Source organism: Theobroma cacao, chromosome 2 (genome assembly GCF_000208745.1).
Source record: "Theobroma cacao cultivar B97-61/B2 chromosome 2, Criollo_cocoa_genome_V2, whole genome shotgun sequence".
In the NCBI taxonomy this organism is placed as follows: domain Eukaryota; kingdom Viridiplantae; phylum Streptophyta; class Magnoliopsida; order Malvales; family Malvaceae; genus Theobroma; species Theobroma cacao.
The window spans coordinates 38,676,111-38,692,784 of NC_030851.1; the positions used below are offsets into that span (position 1 = coordinate 38,676,111).

General features: G+C 31.7%; 3 protein-coding genes across 4 annotated transcripts; all 3 read right to left on the reverse strand.

Moving 5' to 3' along the window:
- On the reverse strand, nt 4,240–7,487 carry LOC18610125 (peroxidase 11). The gene is made up of 4 exons (XM_007045616.2): nt 7,163–7,487; nt 6,864–7,055; nt 6,596–6,761; nt 4,240–4,873 (listed from the first exon to the last, which is right to left on the reverse strand). The coding sequence occupies exons 1-4, from the start codon at nt 7,412–7,414 to the stop codon at nt 4,449–4,451; spliced, it is 1,035 nt and encodes a 344-aa protein (XP_007045678.2). The 5' UTR covers nt 7,415–7,487; the 3' UTR covers nt 4,240–4,448.
- On the reverse strand, nt 9,150–10,936 carry LOC18610127. The gene is made up of 2 exons (XM_007045620.2): nt 10,814–10,936; nt 9,150–10,219 (listed from the first exon to the last, which is right to left on the reverse strand). The coding sequence occupies exon 2, from the start codon at nt 10,187–10,189 to the stop codon at nt 9,377–9,379; it is 813 nt and encodes a 270-aa protein (XP_007045682.2). The 5' UTR covers nt 10,190–10,219; nt 10,814–10,936; the 3' UTR covers nt 9,150–9,376.
- LOC18610126 (LAG1 longevity assurance homolog 3) lies at nt 11,320–15,895 on the reverse strand. 2 transcript variants are annotated; one of them, XM_018116112.1, is made up of 7 exons: nt 15,571–15,895; nt 13,903–14,132; nt 13,587–13,742; nt 13,303–13,488; nt 12,461–12,645; nt 11,941–12,014; nt 11,320–11,681 (listed from the first exon to the last, which is right to left on the reverse strand). In XM_018116112.1, the coding sequence occupies exons 1-6, from the start codon at nt 15,706–15,708 to the stop codon at nt 11,983–11,985; spliced, it is 927 nt and encodes a 308-aa protein (XP_017971601.1). In that variant the 5' UTR covers nt 15,709–15,895; the 3' UTR covers nt 11,320–11,681; nt 11,941–11,982. The 2 variants fall into 2 exon arrangements, with proteins under 2 accessions (XP_017971601.1, XP_017971602.1); XM_018116113.1 differs by lacking the exon at nt 13,303–13,488.

Sequence of the window (16,674 nt, forward strand, 5' to 3'; positions counted from 1 at the left end):
CCCTACTTTACTATACAACCGGATATTTCCTCTATATTCTTTAGAATAGGAAAAGCTTTTGTCCACCTCCATGTTCAATACGTAGAACATTCTACTGGGAAGAAATAGAAAGACAGAGACAGTATATATCCAAGACTCGTCAAAGTTTTTAATGTTTTCACACTGTTGACCTGAAGAAAGAAATATCTACACCCCATCTTTCCCCTTTGAGCCGTGGACCAAATATCCAAAAGAAATTAATAAAAGAAACACTAATGAGCGTGAAAGAAAGAGACAAGGGGTGGTTTAGGTGAAACGTGGAATCAATTCCTTCTAATTTTCCTCTTCCAACTTTTAATAAGGAAATGGGGACTGTCTGCCTGCCTGCCTGCCTGCCTTTGGGTTCCCTTCTACCTTGTTGCCTTTTTCAATAATGAAAAGATAGAAGATTTGAAAATTCCAGGGCTACACGTTTGACAAAACGATTTGGGCATTTTGTAGATTCAAAGAACGTTTCGTCAACAAACCTATGACCTCATAGGATTGATTGATTGCCTTTTCTGCCTGTCTGTGTCTTTCTTTTCTTGTTGTTTGACGAATTCAGAGTTTGTTTTTGAGTTCATATACTCCATCTGATCATCAATCCTAGGCATGTTATTACATCACAAGGTATAGCCTCAATTTGTGACTTGATTGACCGAATCTAATCGTGAAGCATCTTAAAGTGAAAAAAAATAGTATATATATATATATATAATCAATAATGATACATAGATTTATAAATTTATGAATACAATAGTGATACATAAATCTATTGATTCAGAATAATATATGAATCTACTAATTCATATATACAGTAATTATAGATTCATGTATGCAATAACGATACATGAATACAATAAATGTAGATTTAATATATAGGCTTATTTAAGAACTCTAAATCCTATGATAGGTGAGCTTAGGGATTCACTATATAAAGAAAAGCTAGGTCCCCTCTCCTATTAAAGTAAAAATATGAAAATCTCACTCATTAGAGAGTTAAAAAGAAAAGGAAAAGAAGATCCTAGTCCACTGAAGACCAACAGTCAATCTGGTCAATGTTGTTTTCGTTGTTAAACTATGAATCATAAATCAACTATGCTTTGTGTTCTAAATTCTTGTTATGGAAAATTCTAGATTAATATAATCTAATTTATACATAAAAATTTTTATCTATGCATATATATGTATATGATTATAATGTATTGTGCTAGTAGAAATCTTATGATATTTCATTCATTGTTTTCTTAAAAATATAAAATTTGAGACAAATAAAATATTTAAATCTTAAATTAAGAAGACGCGAAACTTAATTGTTTAAAGTTCAAAAATGACCATTTTTGTTGAGGTTTATGATTTTATTGATGGTGTCAAATTGTCATTAATATATTTTTATTAGTTTAATATATATACTTTCATTTTTTATTAAGTGATAATTTTATTTTTTAATATGTATAATTTTAAATTACATAATAAAAAATAATTTTTGCTCTTTTGATAATATCGCCTTTCTTGTCTTGAGATTTGAGTAGAAACCTTCAAGTTGGATTAAATGTTAACTATTGTATAGTGTTTTATTAAAGGCAAAATGATAGATTTATGTGATAAAAATAATTTCTTTAAAATATGAAAAAGGTTTGTTTGTCTAATTACAATTATCTAGGAATAAGATGTCTCAAATATCTTTGATATATTTTGTTGGTGTCAATTGACAAATATTATACTCATTAATTTTTGAGTGATTTTTAAATATTTTTAATTAAATAGACATAAAAGTTTTTTTTTTAAATTGTAAATAACTTCATTTTATTCTTGAGAATTTTTAAAAACCATTTTCTCAAATGTAATGTTATTTGACCCTACACTTCCTTCCTTACGAAACAAAGTTTTATTGGATAATTTAAAGGTGACTTTCATAAATATATGACAAATCAACTTATTCATAAATATAATATTTAAAATTAAAATAATAAAATTTTGCAATCAAAATGGACAAATATTAAAAACAAAAATGTTGGGTCAAAAGATTAAACTAATAAGATATTTGATGAGAATAACCAACAAATATATATATATATATATATATATATATATGATTAAAATTTTGTGATGCGATTTAATATATAAGATCCACAATTCATAATCAGATCTGTTGTATATAAAATTATAATTCATGATTGGTTTCTGTACATATACACAATAACGATCAATGTATTAAAAAATAAAAAAAATAATTGAGAGGATGCAAACCCATGCTAGATTTTTTTTTTTTTTTTCTTGGAAAGAAAACCCATGCAAGAGTTAGGCATATTAAATTGTTACATCCGCTTGTTAGATGATTGACTTTGAAAATAACCTTCTTTTTTTCAAAGCTCTAAACAGTATCAAATCGTTTTCATCACATCTATTAATTTTTATATTTGACTTAGAATTGTCTAACCTTAATGTATTAATGTACATAGGTTACCTTGGAGTCTTGAATTACCAAACTCGAAAACGACCAAATTTCTTTTTAAAGATTTTTTTTACCTTTAAATCAAAATTTTGTTTCGTTGGAATTCTTTCAATAATTTTATTCATCATCGATAATATTTAACTTCATCGTCAAATTTCATCCCTGAACGTTTGATAGGAAAACATGAGATGAAAATGAAATTGAGTACTTAATTAATTAAATTTATAATATAGGTCTAGTTCGCATTGAGTCACAACTTGTCTAATGAACATGTATGATTATTTTTTATATGAAATTAAATTTAAAAATAAAAAATAATAATCAAAATTAATATTTTATCATGTATATAACGTGAACGACATCTAGTATCAAAGTCAATTAAAATAAACCAAATAAACAAATCAATCAAAAAAAATATAATATTAAGTTTGACAAATTTTTATATAAAGTTCTTAAGGTAACTCTATAAGACCGAAACACTACCCTCACATATTTTCATTTTTTAAATAATTCTTTTCAAAATTTGATACGATACTATTTTTAAATTGAAAAAGATTCGAATCTAATTTTTCGAGTTAGATATATGCGTTTTGTCGTAGAATTAAGTATGATATATTTTTTTTATTAAATGGGTATATGTAGTCAAAATATTGTTGGTAAAAGAAACAAAAAACAAAGTCAATAATTACTAGAAGAAGTAAGAATTTAAGAAGTATAGGGGAAGAAAATATCACCGCTGACAAACCTTGTTATATTTGGCATCACATTTTTCTTACTAAAATATCAAGCATCGAATTTAAAGCTATTAAACGTGTATAGACTTTTTTTTATCTGCCCAAATAAAAGAAAGAAAAAGGGGTTTATATGGACTTCATCAACGTTTACCATTTCAACATGCCCTATTTAGTGCATTTGCGTAGAAAAAAGGACAAAAAAATCTTTTTTTTTTTATATATAAACGTAACGACTAAACTCAAATTTAAAGTAAAAAATGAAAATATTATATAATAATGTAATTATGTTACATTACTAAAACATGTTAACCATTGACGAAGCCATGGGGAAGGGGGTGGCAAGTGGTGACGACTACCACCCCTCAATATTTAATTTTCTTTATTATTATATGCATAAAATTTTATATATAATATGATTACGTTTATAATTACTCTTTAGCTATTCTCACATAAAATCATGAATTCGTTATTGATATCAGTATACCACATCAGCAATACGTAATATAAAAATAAGTAACGTTTTGACTAAGTACAATTAATCGATCGTTAGTTATAAGGATGTATTTGACTCAAAGTGAAAATATAAGAGTTTGATTAAAAGTAATAAAAGAATAAGAGTTTATTAAATTTTTTTGAATAATTTAGAGAATTTTTTTTTTAGTATTATGCCAAAAAAATTCGAATAAGTACTTCACATAAGACCCCAAATTTTTATTTCATTGAACTATTTGGAGTTAAGCTCCAATTAAAAGAAAAAAAACTTTAAAAATGTTATTGATTAAATAAGAGGGAACTTATGAATTGAATTTAAAATCTCTTTTTGGACATAGTTTTATACATGTGTACTTTATTCATATGTCATGAGATTATTATTTTCTTTTTAAAAAATTAATTTGATAGAATGTACAACACTTATGTTTATAAGTGTCACAACCCCTTACCGATTGAACGGGAGATTGAAGCACTCAGTCTATTTCTTCTTAAGAAGGGGTGTGACACAGGCACCTAGCCAAAGAGGCTAAAGAGATCAAATTGCAGTAGGAAAACCACTTTGTTGCATAGTTGGTTTAAAATGAATCTTACATAAACGTTCAGTTTCCTTAAATTTCTTGGTACAAAGGAAACTTCAATTTCTTGACAACTCGATGAAAACTGTAAATTAAAAACTTTTTATTTTGTTTCTTCTTTGGCACATGCAAACAATTACTACGTAATTCATCGAACAAATGCAGCTCTCTTTTTCAAGTGTTGACGAATCTGCAACTCTTCCTCACTTCACCACTCACAAAGCTATCCGAATTCACAATGTTTCCCATTTTCACCATCGAATCCGCGAATTGATTGAAGAAAGCAACAGGGTCCTCTGCGTATTTCTGGACAAGCTTCCTCGTTTCGATCCCCAACAAGCTCGAGTACATCTGTTGGTCCGAGCTGAGCAACCCGTTCCCTCTCAGCAGAGTATGGTAAAAGGAATTGTCGAAAAGATTTGGTGTGACATTGTCCATGGCTGTTACGTTGTTGTCTCCTGATCCGGTTTCAGGGCAAATGGATTTCAATTTGCTAAGGTATGAATTGGATAATGGATTCTTCCCTGAAGTTGCTTCGAAGTCCCCATAGATTCTAGCTCGAAAATTCACACAGCGTGCCATGCCAATGGTGTGAGCCCCTGCAAGTGGCATCCACCGAAACAACAAACAGAACAATGGAAAATCTAAGTCCCATAAAAGTCTCAACAATCCAATTATTTGGTTTTACACATACTTATGCAGAATTTGCTTTGAGATAATGAACATTTTATATGAATAAAAGACCCTGAAAACATTAAAGAACTTTATATCTTGTGGTTCCAAAATATTTTTATTTTCTAATTTAGGATTTTTAATTGGGTTGAATTTGTTTTGGTCAGGCCCAGCCAAAAATAGAGGTCGGACCAGTCATAAACTTTTATAACCAAGCTCGCCCATGAGCCCGACAAGTATATATTTATTTATTTATTTAATGAGTAAAATATGTGAACAAAAATATTAAATCCTAACATATATTTCTTATTATATGTACTAAAATAAGTCCTTATTCTTTTATTGTTATTCAATTTAATCTCTGTGTTTTTGTTTTGAATCAAATAAGTTATTATAATTAATGATTGATTGATTTTCATTAGTTAAAATATTACTTGTTATTTTATACTTATATGACACTGACGTGACGTTCATATGGATAGTGAAAAATACCACATATTCATTTTATCATATTATATTATTATTAAATACGATATATCAGTATATCATGCCATTATCAATTGTAACATTTCAACATGTTGCATCAGTGTTACGTGACATAAAATGACAAATGATATTTTGATTAAATCAACCATTAATCATAAAAACTAATTTGGCTCAAAATAAAAATATAAAAATTTATTTAACTTAAAATAAAAATATAGAGACTTGATCGAACATAATAAAAAATAAATTTTTTAAAATTTTTTAAATAATTTAAATTTTTTAAAATATTATATCAACAATATAAAAATAAAATCTTAAAATAAACTCCGAGCCAACCAGCAATTTTCATTGAATTTACTCATTATTTGGAGGTGTCGAGGCCATCCAAATATTTGGTAGGTTTACACTGATGGCATGATCCATTAACACTATTTTAAAAATAAAAAAGTAATTTATATGGTTAAATACATTTTCTAAACCATAATATATAAGTGCTTTGACTCATTATTATATTTATAATAATAATAATAAAGCAAGTTCCAATCTCTCTTTTAAATCATTTCTTTTTACTTAAATTCCTATCTAACCCCCTTACTTCCAAACCTAAATTTCTTATATTTGTCTTTTTTTTAACTTCTGTCCAATCTTATTTCGTCTTTCATACATATCTCACTTCATTACTTTCCCCCTATAAACTCTTATCTTTTTTTTTTTTTGGGTTTAAAATTTTGAATATATCAATAATAATTTTTATCCATTTTGTTCTCGAGAAAATATGTTTATGATTTGAATTTAATATTTCTAAAGTTAAGTTACTTAGCTTGAAATTAAAAGATAATTATCTGTATTTAAACTTATTTTACACAAATAGAGTTATGTATGTTAATTATAAAAACTTATTAATTCAAGTGATAAAGATATTCACCGAAATTTGAATAAAGATTTTCTTTTTATTTGAAAAAAGATGATTCGAATCTTACTTTTTTAAAAAGGAAATCATGCACTAGTTAAATGCTCGAATCTCGAATATAATTTGAATAAAGATTTTAGATTCGAGTAGTAATATTTTTATTCATTAAAAAAATATAATATAGCTTGAAACAGGAGCCATGGAGAACTAAACACAAGAGAGGATATTAGGAAAGATTCTAGGAATAGCTTACCAGAAAGAGCCACCATGTCAGTCACTGAGAGGCCTTGGTAAAGAAATTTTGATATAATACTGAGAAGACCCTCAGTAGCAGCAGGAAGGTTTTCCAGGGCAAGACCATAGCTAGCAGTTTTTGAATCCTTTCTTCCCACTGGTACATCCCAGTAAGGTCCACCAACCTGCAAAGAATTAGACCAAAACACAAATAAGACTAACTCAAGCATTAAGACTGTTAAAGTGTTGTAGGCTTTTGATTTGTACAAATCAATGTTGATTTTTACCAGAATCACAGCATCTCTGGCAGCAACGGTGAGGATATCAGCACAAGAAACAATGCCAGGACACTCTGATTCAAGCTTGTTCTTAATCCTGTCAATGATTCTGTATCCTTTAAGGGAGTTTACATTTGGAGAAGCTTTCTTTTCTCCTTGCAAGTTGATTGTGTCATCAAGCAAAACTGACCCATCACAACCCTGCACAAACCATATTCATAATAATAAATGTAAATTCTTTTTTTGGGATTTTTCCTCCAAACTAATTTTGAGCAATACATATGCATTGATATTTGTCTCGGATTCACCTGAACAAAACAATCGTGGAAATGTAGTCGAACAATCAAGGCTGCATTGCGAGGATCAGAGAGCACTTGACACTCCATTTCTGTCCTCACAATCTCAAACACAGTCGGACATGTAGATTTGTAGTAATCCAATGTCAAGCGAGGTTCACTTGCCAAAATGGCAGAGCTGAAAACGGAGATACAGACCAGAACCATGAAACATTTCACACTGCTCAGAGAAGGGTAATGCCCCATTCTTTTGCTACTATGCATAAGCTGTTCTCGAATGAATGGATGGGGAAATGGGTGGGACTGTAAGATATTTAAGGGAAAAAGAAGGTGGAAATTCTGAAAGCTTTTCCTTGTGCATAACCGTTTGAGTATTAGTAAAAATATATGTGTAATTAGTCAAGAGAGGATGCAACTAATGTTGGCCTGGTTGGTGGATGCTCTCAAACCAAAAACTATAACTTAGACACAGATTCAATGACGTAAATCTTATATTTAAATAAATTTCTTGAAAAGGTTTTTGGGCGAGCCACCAAACCATAAACAGATAACAGCAAATGTTTCACTGCTTTTTCAGTTGTTTAACTTTCAAACAAGTTGCAGCCTCCTCCTCTTACTTATCTAGCAAGTTGAAGCCTTGGGGGGAAAAGGACAAGTCTCTGACTAAAGGGTCGTTAATAATCTATATTAAACCAAAGGAAAACATGTGATTATCTAATCGTTTTGGTATCTGTTATAAAACATAGACTTAATTAGTTGAACATATTAGGTTAAACCAATGCCTTCAATATTGATGAAGTTCCACCTGACAATTTGGAATTCAGCTCACTGCTTGACGCTCTTAACTTGAAGAACAAGAACAATGAAATAGCATATACTCTTTCTTGTATTTTCATTCTTCAGTTGCTTTTCCAGGGGGATAAAAAAAATCTAGATGCACAATTGTGATCTTGATTCTTGAAGTGCAAGAGATTAGTGAATCACGTGTCAAAAGAAGTTGATTTAATGCAGACTTCTCATTCAAAATTTGACTTTGTCATCCACGTATTCCAGTATTACAAGAATGCTGGGGTGCTAGATGTGTCTCAATGGTTCCTTTCAGAAGCAACTGAACCATGCACGCCCCTCTTCGCCTTTCAGCCCGTTATCCAGTCTTTCTAGTCTGCCTTTCGCCGACATACAAAAGCAATTGCCACAAACAGAATGACTTCCATAAGTCAGACCTAACAAAGACTTTGGCAGTGCTCCTGTAAGAGGAGGTCCTCAAGCTATATTGTCTATGTTTTTTTAACTAATTATTATTATATATACAAGAGGAAAATCTAGGAATTCACTGGGGAAGGGGTGGCTTGGGTTCGAACCAACCCAAGCCTGCATGCCTAGACTATCAATTATATGATCTATTGCAAGGGCTTAGAACTGCTTTGTGATCACAATTGCATAACCCTTTGTACAAGACATAACTTCTTCAACTCAAGTTCAGAAACGGGAGATCAATCCTTGGATGATGAGCATAGCTCATTTATCATCTCATCCTTAAAGGAATAGTTATTGTAAATCATTATGCAAAACACAATTCCTCCAGGCAAAAGACCTTATTCTCTAGATGCCAACAGGCGCTTTCGGCTTATTGTCAAAACCTGTTTTCTGTGCTTGCAAGACAAAATTGAAAGAGACATGCAAAGAGTACTCAAATAAGACAATATTCCATCTAGAGGTTCCAAAACAAGCAAGACCATCCAAGGTATCATTATTAATGCCAGGGACCTGGGCTAAATCTTAGGTGATAACGTCAAGACCAACATATAATGTCATGGAACAAAAGGATATACAATTAGCAAGGTTTAGAGCGACAGAGACTAGAAATGATAATTCCAGTAAATATGCAAGCAGATTTTAACTTCCTATGACATGTAAAGCAGGATAACTGCTGTCAATATGGGTGAGATTGGTTTAATGTAATTCTGAATCACATCAGTTATAACATGCAAGACAAAGGTCAAACAGGAGCAAGTTCAGAGGCTTCTTATAAGTTCAACTTAAAAGAAATGGCAAAACCCAGCAGACAAATTAGTGAATTACTCTCATGCACCTCTTCCAAAAAAAATATGCAGCAGAACAACATGTCAAAAAGAGAGAAATGTTAAGAAAGGAATAAAACATAAAACTATCTCTCTTCTTCTTCTTCATTTTTGTGTGAGTGGGCGAATGCATAAATGTAGTTCACTAAGTGTACAATTCGGTATCATAAGGCTGATGCCTAATTCGATTGAACCTTGCATATTGATCCTGCACCACTCCCTTTAAGCTCAAGTCCAGGCTAGGAAGTACATTCCTTTGCAGTAGAGATCTAATTAGAGTCACAACAGAACTACCAAATTCAGGCCATGAAACACACAATGTCCCCTTTATGTTCTTCAATTGGCAACGACTCAACAGAGCAGCAGCCAAGCCATCAATCATACTACCAGATGGAAAATAGTCTAAACCCTTTAGCAGTGAGAAGTCTACATTGCCACCACCTGATCCTTTTCTTTCTGCTAATGTCTCCAGCTTAAAAGCATATGTTTCATCTGGTGAGAGCTTGCCCCTGAAGTTTGAGCTCTGAATTGAATCCAATATCAGAACCCTCTCAGGAACAATATCCTCACCTATCAGCAACCTTGCAACAAAGTGAGATCTCTCTGCAGAGACACCATGTTGAACTGACACAAGGAGAGTAGAATTGTCCTCATCATTAAGCGAATAGATGTTGCAGGTTTTGTCTCCTAGCGAGGGTTCAACAGAGATGCCAGAGAAAGGGATCTCAGGTAGGATAAGACTTCCAATTAAGGTCTTAGTTGACAAATGGTGGAAGATATACAAAGATGGAGATGATAACGCGATGACAAGGAGAGATGGACGAAGGGGCTTATCAGGCTTAGGATTAGAGAGTACAAGGAATGGCAACGGGAGAGATGGGGATGGAGGTATAAAGTTGTTAAGATCTTCCTGGAAGAATCTTGAAGGCGGGGGAATTTCGGTTATGACATCTTCCATTCTTACAATTTAAAAATCAAGTTTCACACACTGCCAAATAAAGAAAACAGAAACATTATCAGCATTAATCGCAAAAGTGCACGAGATTGATAATAAAAATTCAAATTCGCTACAAAGATCAAGAATGTCTGATCATCAAAAAGTATTCCTATTTACAATAACAATCTATGAATATAATCTTTTGGGCATTTCCCAAAAGAAAGGATAGTCCAAGGATCAACAAAATTTCTATAGTACTAATCACTCAACCAGTAAAAAAATCAGAAAATAAAAATGGGTTACTTCCATAACTAACCCTGAAGGTAACCTTCACCCCATACAGTCATTAAATCACACTTTGTTCCCCTCATTCAAAGAAACCCAATTTTCCTTCCGTCCTTTTCTCAAATATTTCACATGCATAACCTGGAAGTTAAGGACTTGATGCATCTAAACAAGAAATCTGTCCAACAATAACTGCACTGATTTGTTTCATGTTCAGAGTTCAGACCCATAAATAAAGCAAAGAATTCTAAAAAATTGAGCTGCACGCAATAAAAATCAAGAACTAATACATGAAAAAAAACAAGCAGAAGATCTTGTTTGGGGTTTTGATGAAAAAGTAACAGAAGCAAAGGGACTTACCGGTAAGTAGAGAGCGACGTCGTTGGGAAGAGGCGGCCAGTGTCTCCCCGTATATCTTCCAACTCGAAAGCTGAAAATTGCTGGTGACCCTTTGGGCGAGCTACTAGTATTTCCTTTTCCTTTTTTTTTTTTTATTTTTTATTTTTATTTTTCTTTTGGGCTTTATTATTTCTCCTCCTCCCCAGCTCAGATGACCGCTGGCCCAGCCCAAAATAGAATTATCGACGAGGTTCTTGCTTTTAATTTTAATTACATAAATTGCTCAAGAAATTTTAAATAAATTATTTTTTTGTTACGTTTGAACTCTTGTATTTTTATTTTAAATTAAATTAATTTTTATACTTAACAGCTGATTGACTAACTGATATTAATACAAGACAAAGTCCCCATTTGCAGTAGAGCTTTTGCTGACCCTGGTGGGTAAAGGGACTTTGTATAAATATATACCAGAATTCAAGATCCAACCTGCCAGGGTACTTAAGCGTCAAATTTCAACCCCCAGGTCATAACAATGAAGTAATTTTTCTGTTATTTACTTGAAAGGCAAAGAATCATTGGCTTGCAGGTAAAAGAATTCTGAACTCAACTTGGCTGCAGAGTTCCTTTTTGAGATGGTGAATTACAGTTTCATGGTAAACGTGTTTTCTCACAACAAATTACCGGTGAGGCAGCAGACCTAGACCCAACATTGTGATCTGAAAAGGACCCAAAGCCTGACATCAACAATCAACAACTAAACTACTCTTCAAAATGCTTCTGTACCTCATCTCGAAACAATAAAAAATTCCCTTAATTACAAGGAAAATGCGAGTATTTCATTCAGCTTAAAAGAATATCAATGTGTAAACCGATGGGGGCTGTTTGCCATCTGCAAAAACATATGACAAGAGACCTTTCTATCAGTTTGAGGGCAAATGGACGCTATCAGTTTACAGAGAAAGAAGACAAAGAAACTAAAGTGAAAACTAAAACTTTGCACAAGAGCGTTTGTAGTCACTTGTGGTGCACTTAACCAAAGAGGACTTTCTATGATGTTTCTAAATAGAACTGAGTCTGGAGGTCTATGACTGATTCTACTAAATCAAATTGATGAGTTCTATGAGGTTTTCAAATAAAAGTAAGATTACCTTTTCATAAGTCCTGTTAATGCAGAATTCCTCCTTTCCAGATCAATCTTCATGCTCATCTTCACCTTCAGAATCTGCATAAATTAATAAAAGGTCAAAATGAAAAGTAAAGATAAAACAGTCAGCTATGTAGTTAAAAGGAAAGCCACTTGAAAGCACATTCTAGAGGGATTTAAAATGAAAATATGCATGAACAATGGTATGAAGCTCTTTTTACAGCATTAATTTTTTTATAAAGTTATTTACAAATGAGCAAAAAATTGTGCACTATCCTAAGGTCGGAAAATGTGACATTCATTATCATTTATCAATCAGGATCTAAGCCAGTTGACGTAAAGATATAAATAGTAAATTCATATTTAGCTTGTTCAGAAATACTTATTGAAATTCATTTATCACTCTTTCTATAGTTCATCTGTGCACTTAAATACAATCACATCCATGTGACAAAATATTTTCGATGGTGCATCTATGTACTTACATGCAGTTACATCCATGTGACAAAATATGCTTTACTTACCCGATCTGACATCTTCACTAAGTTTGCCTCTGGATTTGATTTGTTTGACTAGCATTCTATACATTAGTGCCCACCAATAAATATGAAGAACAAGCAGGCAAAATAGAAGTGTGTTGAACAGATAATAACAAAATGGTCCATCCACTGGATGCTTTTCCTTGTCCAATGTCTGAACAACTTCAAAACTGCAATAGAAGAGGGACATAAGATTAATAAAAAGAACAAAATTAAAAATATAATTTAAATCAATTTTTATTCTCCAGATTATATGAGAACCAGAAGGCAAACTTAGCATTTCTTTTTTCTTAAAAAAAAGGACCAGTTTCCATCAAAATGTCACCACTCCTGAAATGATTTGTATAAAACTAAAGAAATAAATCCTTATGTATACTGAAGCTGAAACCAAAAGGATCCATCATTAACCACATATCAGGGGAGAAAGGGTTAAAACTTTCAAGGGGCAGAAACATGGAGCTCAATGCACATGATACTGAATTCTTTATTAAGTATATTTTGAGTATTATAAGAATTCCTAATTTTGATTAAAATATTATAAATTTCACAGTACCAGGACTAATCCAATTATAGGGCTTAAAGTGTGTGAACTGAAAAAACCCAGAAAAGTATTTCTTTTTCTTGTGACCGAGAGCATAAACATTGCTGCTTACTGCACCACAGTCAGCCACTATCATTTGTGTAAGCATAACTTTTTTTATTGGTTGCTTTTCTCCACCCTTAAATGTAGTGCTATCTGTACGGACATGAGTGTGATTCTGCAGTGCTTAAGAAGAAACTCATAAATTTCGGTAGCCAATATATATCAGGCATGAACTTATACAAACCTTGTACTCCAAAGGACCCAGAATGGGTAGTACATGAGACGCAGTAAGATCCAAGACAAAACAAAAATAATAAATGCAAAGCTAGCAATTGTTTCAGCACCACTGTACTTGGCCATCTTCCCTACCTCCAGAAATACATCACTAGCATCATGAATTGCTAAAACAACCGAACCAACACGGGCAAATCTGCAAGCAACTGGCATGAGAACAGAAACAACTATCCTGCAAAATTTTTTAATCTATGAGTCTAACTTATGTATAGGAAAGAACCTGTCAGAGCATACCTAAATATGTAAGATAGCACAATGAGGATGGCAGTTGCAACATGATGACCCATTGAGACCCCAAAGTCAGAACGCCTTGTTTCCCAGAAGATCAAAGCAAATATAGAGTATGTATAAAATCCACCAGCATACATATAAAGTCCCCTTAATTTCAATCTGGAAAAGAAATACAATAGTTAGTCTTTGAGTTAATAAAGCTGCACTTCTCATGTCTTTGGTCTTTGATTGTATAATAAATGCAAGAATATATTTATGCCAACATTGATATTTAAATCAAACAGCAGCAAATATATTACATATTGTTGATGAAGCTTACTTAATTTTTTGATCAGGCCAGACCTGATCTCCAGGCCCTACCCAGAAGTATTTTGTATTCTTGAACCAAGGCTCATTATAAGTTACAAAGAGAGCCAAAATTTCGGCTGACAGATAATAAATGCATTTCCAAGCTGACTCCTTAAATTTTCTAATCTTCTTCCTTCTCTCATCTGTATTGACATTCATCATCTGGTGCCCCTTTCCAAAAATCATTCGGCTTCCAACTTTCTGAAACCATGTAAAATATTTTCAGAAAATGAATAAACTGTTAGGATGAAAGACAGTGACAGAAAAATAGAGAGAGGAAACAAGGAGAGGAACGACCAAACTAGCTAAAGATAAATAGGACTACATCACATAATTGACATCTTGAAATCCAATATGCCAAATTTGGACTACGTTTCCCCTCAACATTCAAGACAACCACTTCAACATGGGAAGAATGAAAAGGGGCAGCTTTCTACTTCTTAATTTATGCTTATGGTTTTATCTTAGCAACTACGATATGAACTTTATCCACACTAAAAGATCACCTTAGTTTGATTTATTTCAAGTCATTTAGCAAGCAAAATACAGTAAACTGTCTCCCTATAACAGTGAAAATTTCCAATTTCAAACTTAAATGATAAATACCTGTATATCAACATGGACATAGTACTTACATACATAGAAATAATCTTAAAACAAATCTTTAAATAGCACTAAGCAAGCCCACACACAATGAAGTCACAACTAATAGGAGGATGCCAGTGTTTCAATGTCTGCCCAAGAAAGCAAGAGCATTAAGGTTTTTGTAGCAAAGAAGGTAAATTCAAAAAGTTCCAGAAATTGGTAAAAAGTCTCCAGATGTCTGTGAATAACTCATAACCGTATAAGACTCAAGGCAAATTCTCAATCAATTATAAAATATGTCCAAACAACAACCTGGGCTGAAGCTTTACCAATAAGAAGTGCTATGTCAAAACAATGGCAAGACACTTATATATAGGCTCAAAGGAGAGAAAAACTCAAGAAAACAAAAGAAAGACCTACATTTAGTCATCCTAGGGAATGAGACTACATTTAGTCCAAACTGCCTAAGATAATACAGGGACCAATCTTAGACTTCGACAAATGCAGCCATTTCAAAACCAATGCATTAACATAAGCAAGAACAATGTGATCAAGTCCAATTTAAATGAATTCCATAACTGAAGTGTAATGCAAATAGAAAAATTGCTCAACATACTCTCCATATTATAATCTTTATCAATTCCAAAATTTTCGATTAAATACACTTCAACTCTATACCTTATTCATTTTAAATATCAGTAACCACAAAAAATAACTAAAAGACAGTGGAACCAGGATCTGATTCCAAAACCCAAATTGAATTCTTTTCACCATCACTCATAGCATTATATCAACCTCCTCACGAAGCATAAAAGTACATGTAATACCATTTACATGCAGCAAGCAACTACCAGCACCATAAACACATTTAAAAAAAAACCACGAATCTTATATTAGCCAATCCTATAATCACAAAAACAACCCATCAAAACAATTCAACAAACGGCTAAAAGACAAAACATTAAAATAACAAAAATTTCAAAAACTCAAGAAGAAAATCAAAACTCCAATCAAAATTATCATAAAAACAGATAAAAGAGATAAAACCAAGTACCTCAAAGACGAATCTATCGAGAAAGAAGCGGACAGAGGGGAAAAACAGAGCAAAGAGAGGAAGAACAATGAAATCTTCATAAGCAGGGTAAGCTTCTTGTTCGCAATTGATCGATTTGACATATTGGATCAAACCCATTTTTTTCCTCGCTCCCAAGCTTTGATTTTTTATCCAAAAATTTTCTCAGGAAACAATCAGGAAGAAAGGGTGTGGATCACATCCACAGGAACACAGAGTCCACGGCTTCTCTGTTTCCTTTTTTAATTTCTTTTGTGTGTCCTTTTTAGTGAATAAAGTAGAAAGTATGCTTTCGTTAAGCCCAAAAGCAAATAATAAATGAATCCAAGAATATATTTATTAGCGGTCTTATAATTCACACTGGTTTTCTTAGATTCTCTAAATTGCCACTCCTTTTTCGGTTCACCATTTTGCCCTTTCTGTTGAAATTGCCCATCTCAAAATCATGCATATAATAATAATAATAATAATAATAATGATGATAATAATAATAATAATATTATTATTATTATTAGTATTATTATTCATCATACATCAGAAGCTATCTATTGATTATTGTGTATTATTTTGAATAATAATTATGGAGAAATTTTTTAAAATTTAAAATTAAATTTTATAAAATGTAAAATAAAAATTATGATATAATAACTATGTATATTTTAAAAAAATAAGAGTAATGGTGAGTAGGGTATGTTAATTTTGAAATAGAGATAATATTATTTTTAAATAAAATCTTTGAATTATTTACAAAATAAATAAATAAATTTTTATTTTTTATTACGTTTAATTAAAATTTTACATTTTCATTTTGAGACGAGTACGTCTTTTATAATTAATAATTGATTAACTGTCTTTAGTTAAAACGAAACTTATCATGTAATATCACACGGTAGTGACACAACACACTTATGTAATATAATGATATAATCATGTAATATTTTCACCATTCACATTAATATCGTGTTAATGTCACGTAAATTTTTAACTGATAACAATTAATTTATTATTAATTATAAAAATTTATTTAATTTAAACATCATTTTATAAGTAATCATTTTCATCCCCTTGGAACGTCAATGCATGTTT

What these genes read in the sequence shown, in the direction of transcription:
- LOC18610125 (XM_007045616.2), bottom strand. Translation starts at nt 7,414, where the DNA reads ATGCATAGTAGCAAAAGAATGGGGCATTACCCTTCTCTGAGCAGTGTG. An exon ending in TCCACGATTGTTTTGTTCAG is followed by an intron (nt 7,056 to 7,162) that starts GTGAATCCGAGA and finishes TGGTTTGTGCAG; the next exon opens with GGTTGTGATGGGTCAGTTTT. An exon ending in TGACATGGTGGCTCTTTCTG is followed by an intron (nt 4,874 to 6,595) that starts GTAAGCTATTCC and finishes TGCCACTTGCAG; the next exon opens with GGGCTCACACCATTGGCATG.
- LOC18610126 (XM_018116112.1), bottom strand. Translation starts at nt 15,708, where the DNA reads ATGGGTTTGATCCAATATGTCAAATCGATCAATTGCGAACAAGAAGCT. An exon ending in TGGCCTGATCAAAAAATTAA is followed by an intron (nt 13,743 to 13,902) that starts GTAAGCTTCATC and finishes TTTCTTTTCCAG; the next exon opens with ATTGAAATTAAGGGGACTTT. An exon ending in GTGCTATCTTACATATTTAG is followed by an intron (nt 13,489 to 13,586) that starts GTATGCTCTGAC and finishes AGTTGCTTGCAG; the next exon opens with ATTTGCCCGTGTTGGTTCGG.
- LOC18610127 (XM_007045620.2), bottom strand. Translation starts at nt 10,189, where the DNA reads ATGGAAGATGTCATAACCGAAATTCCCCCGCCTTCAAGATTCTTCCAG.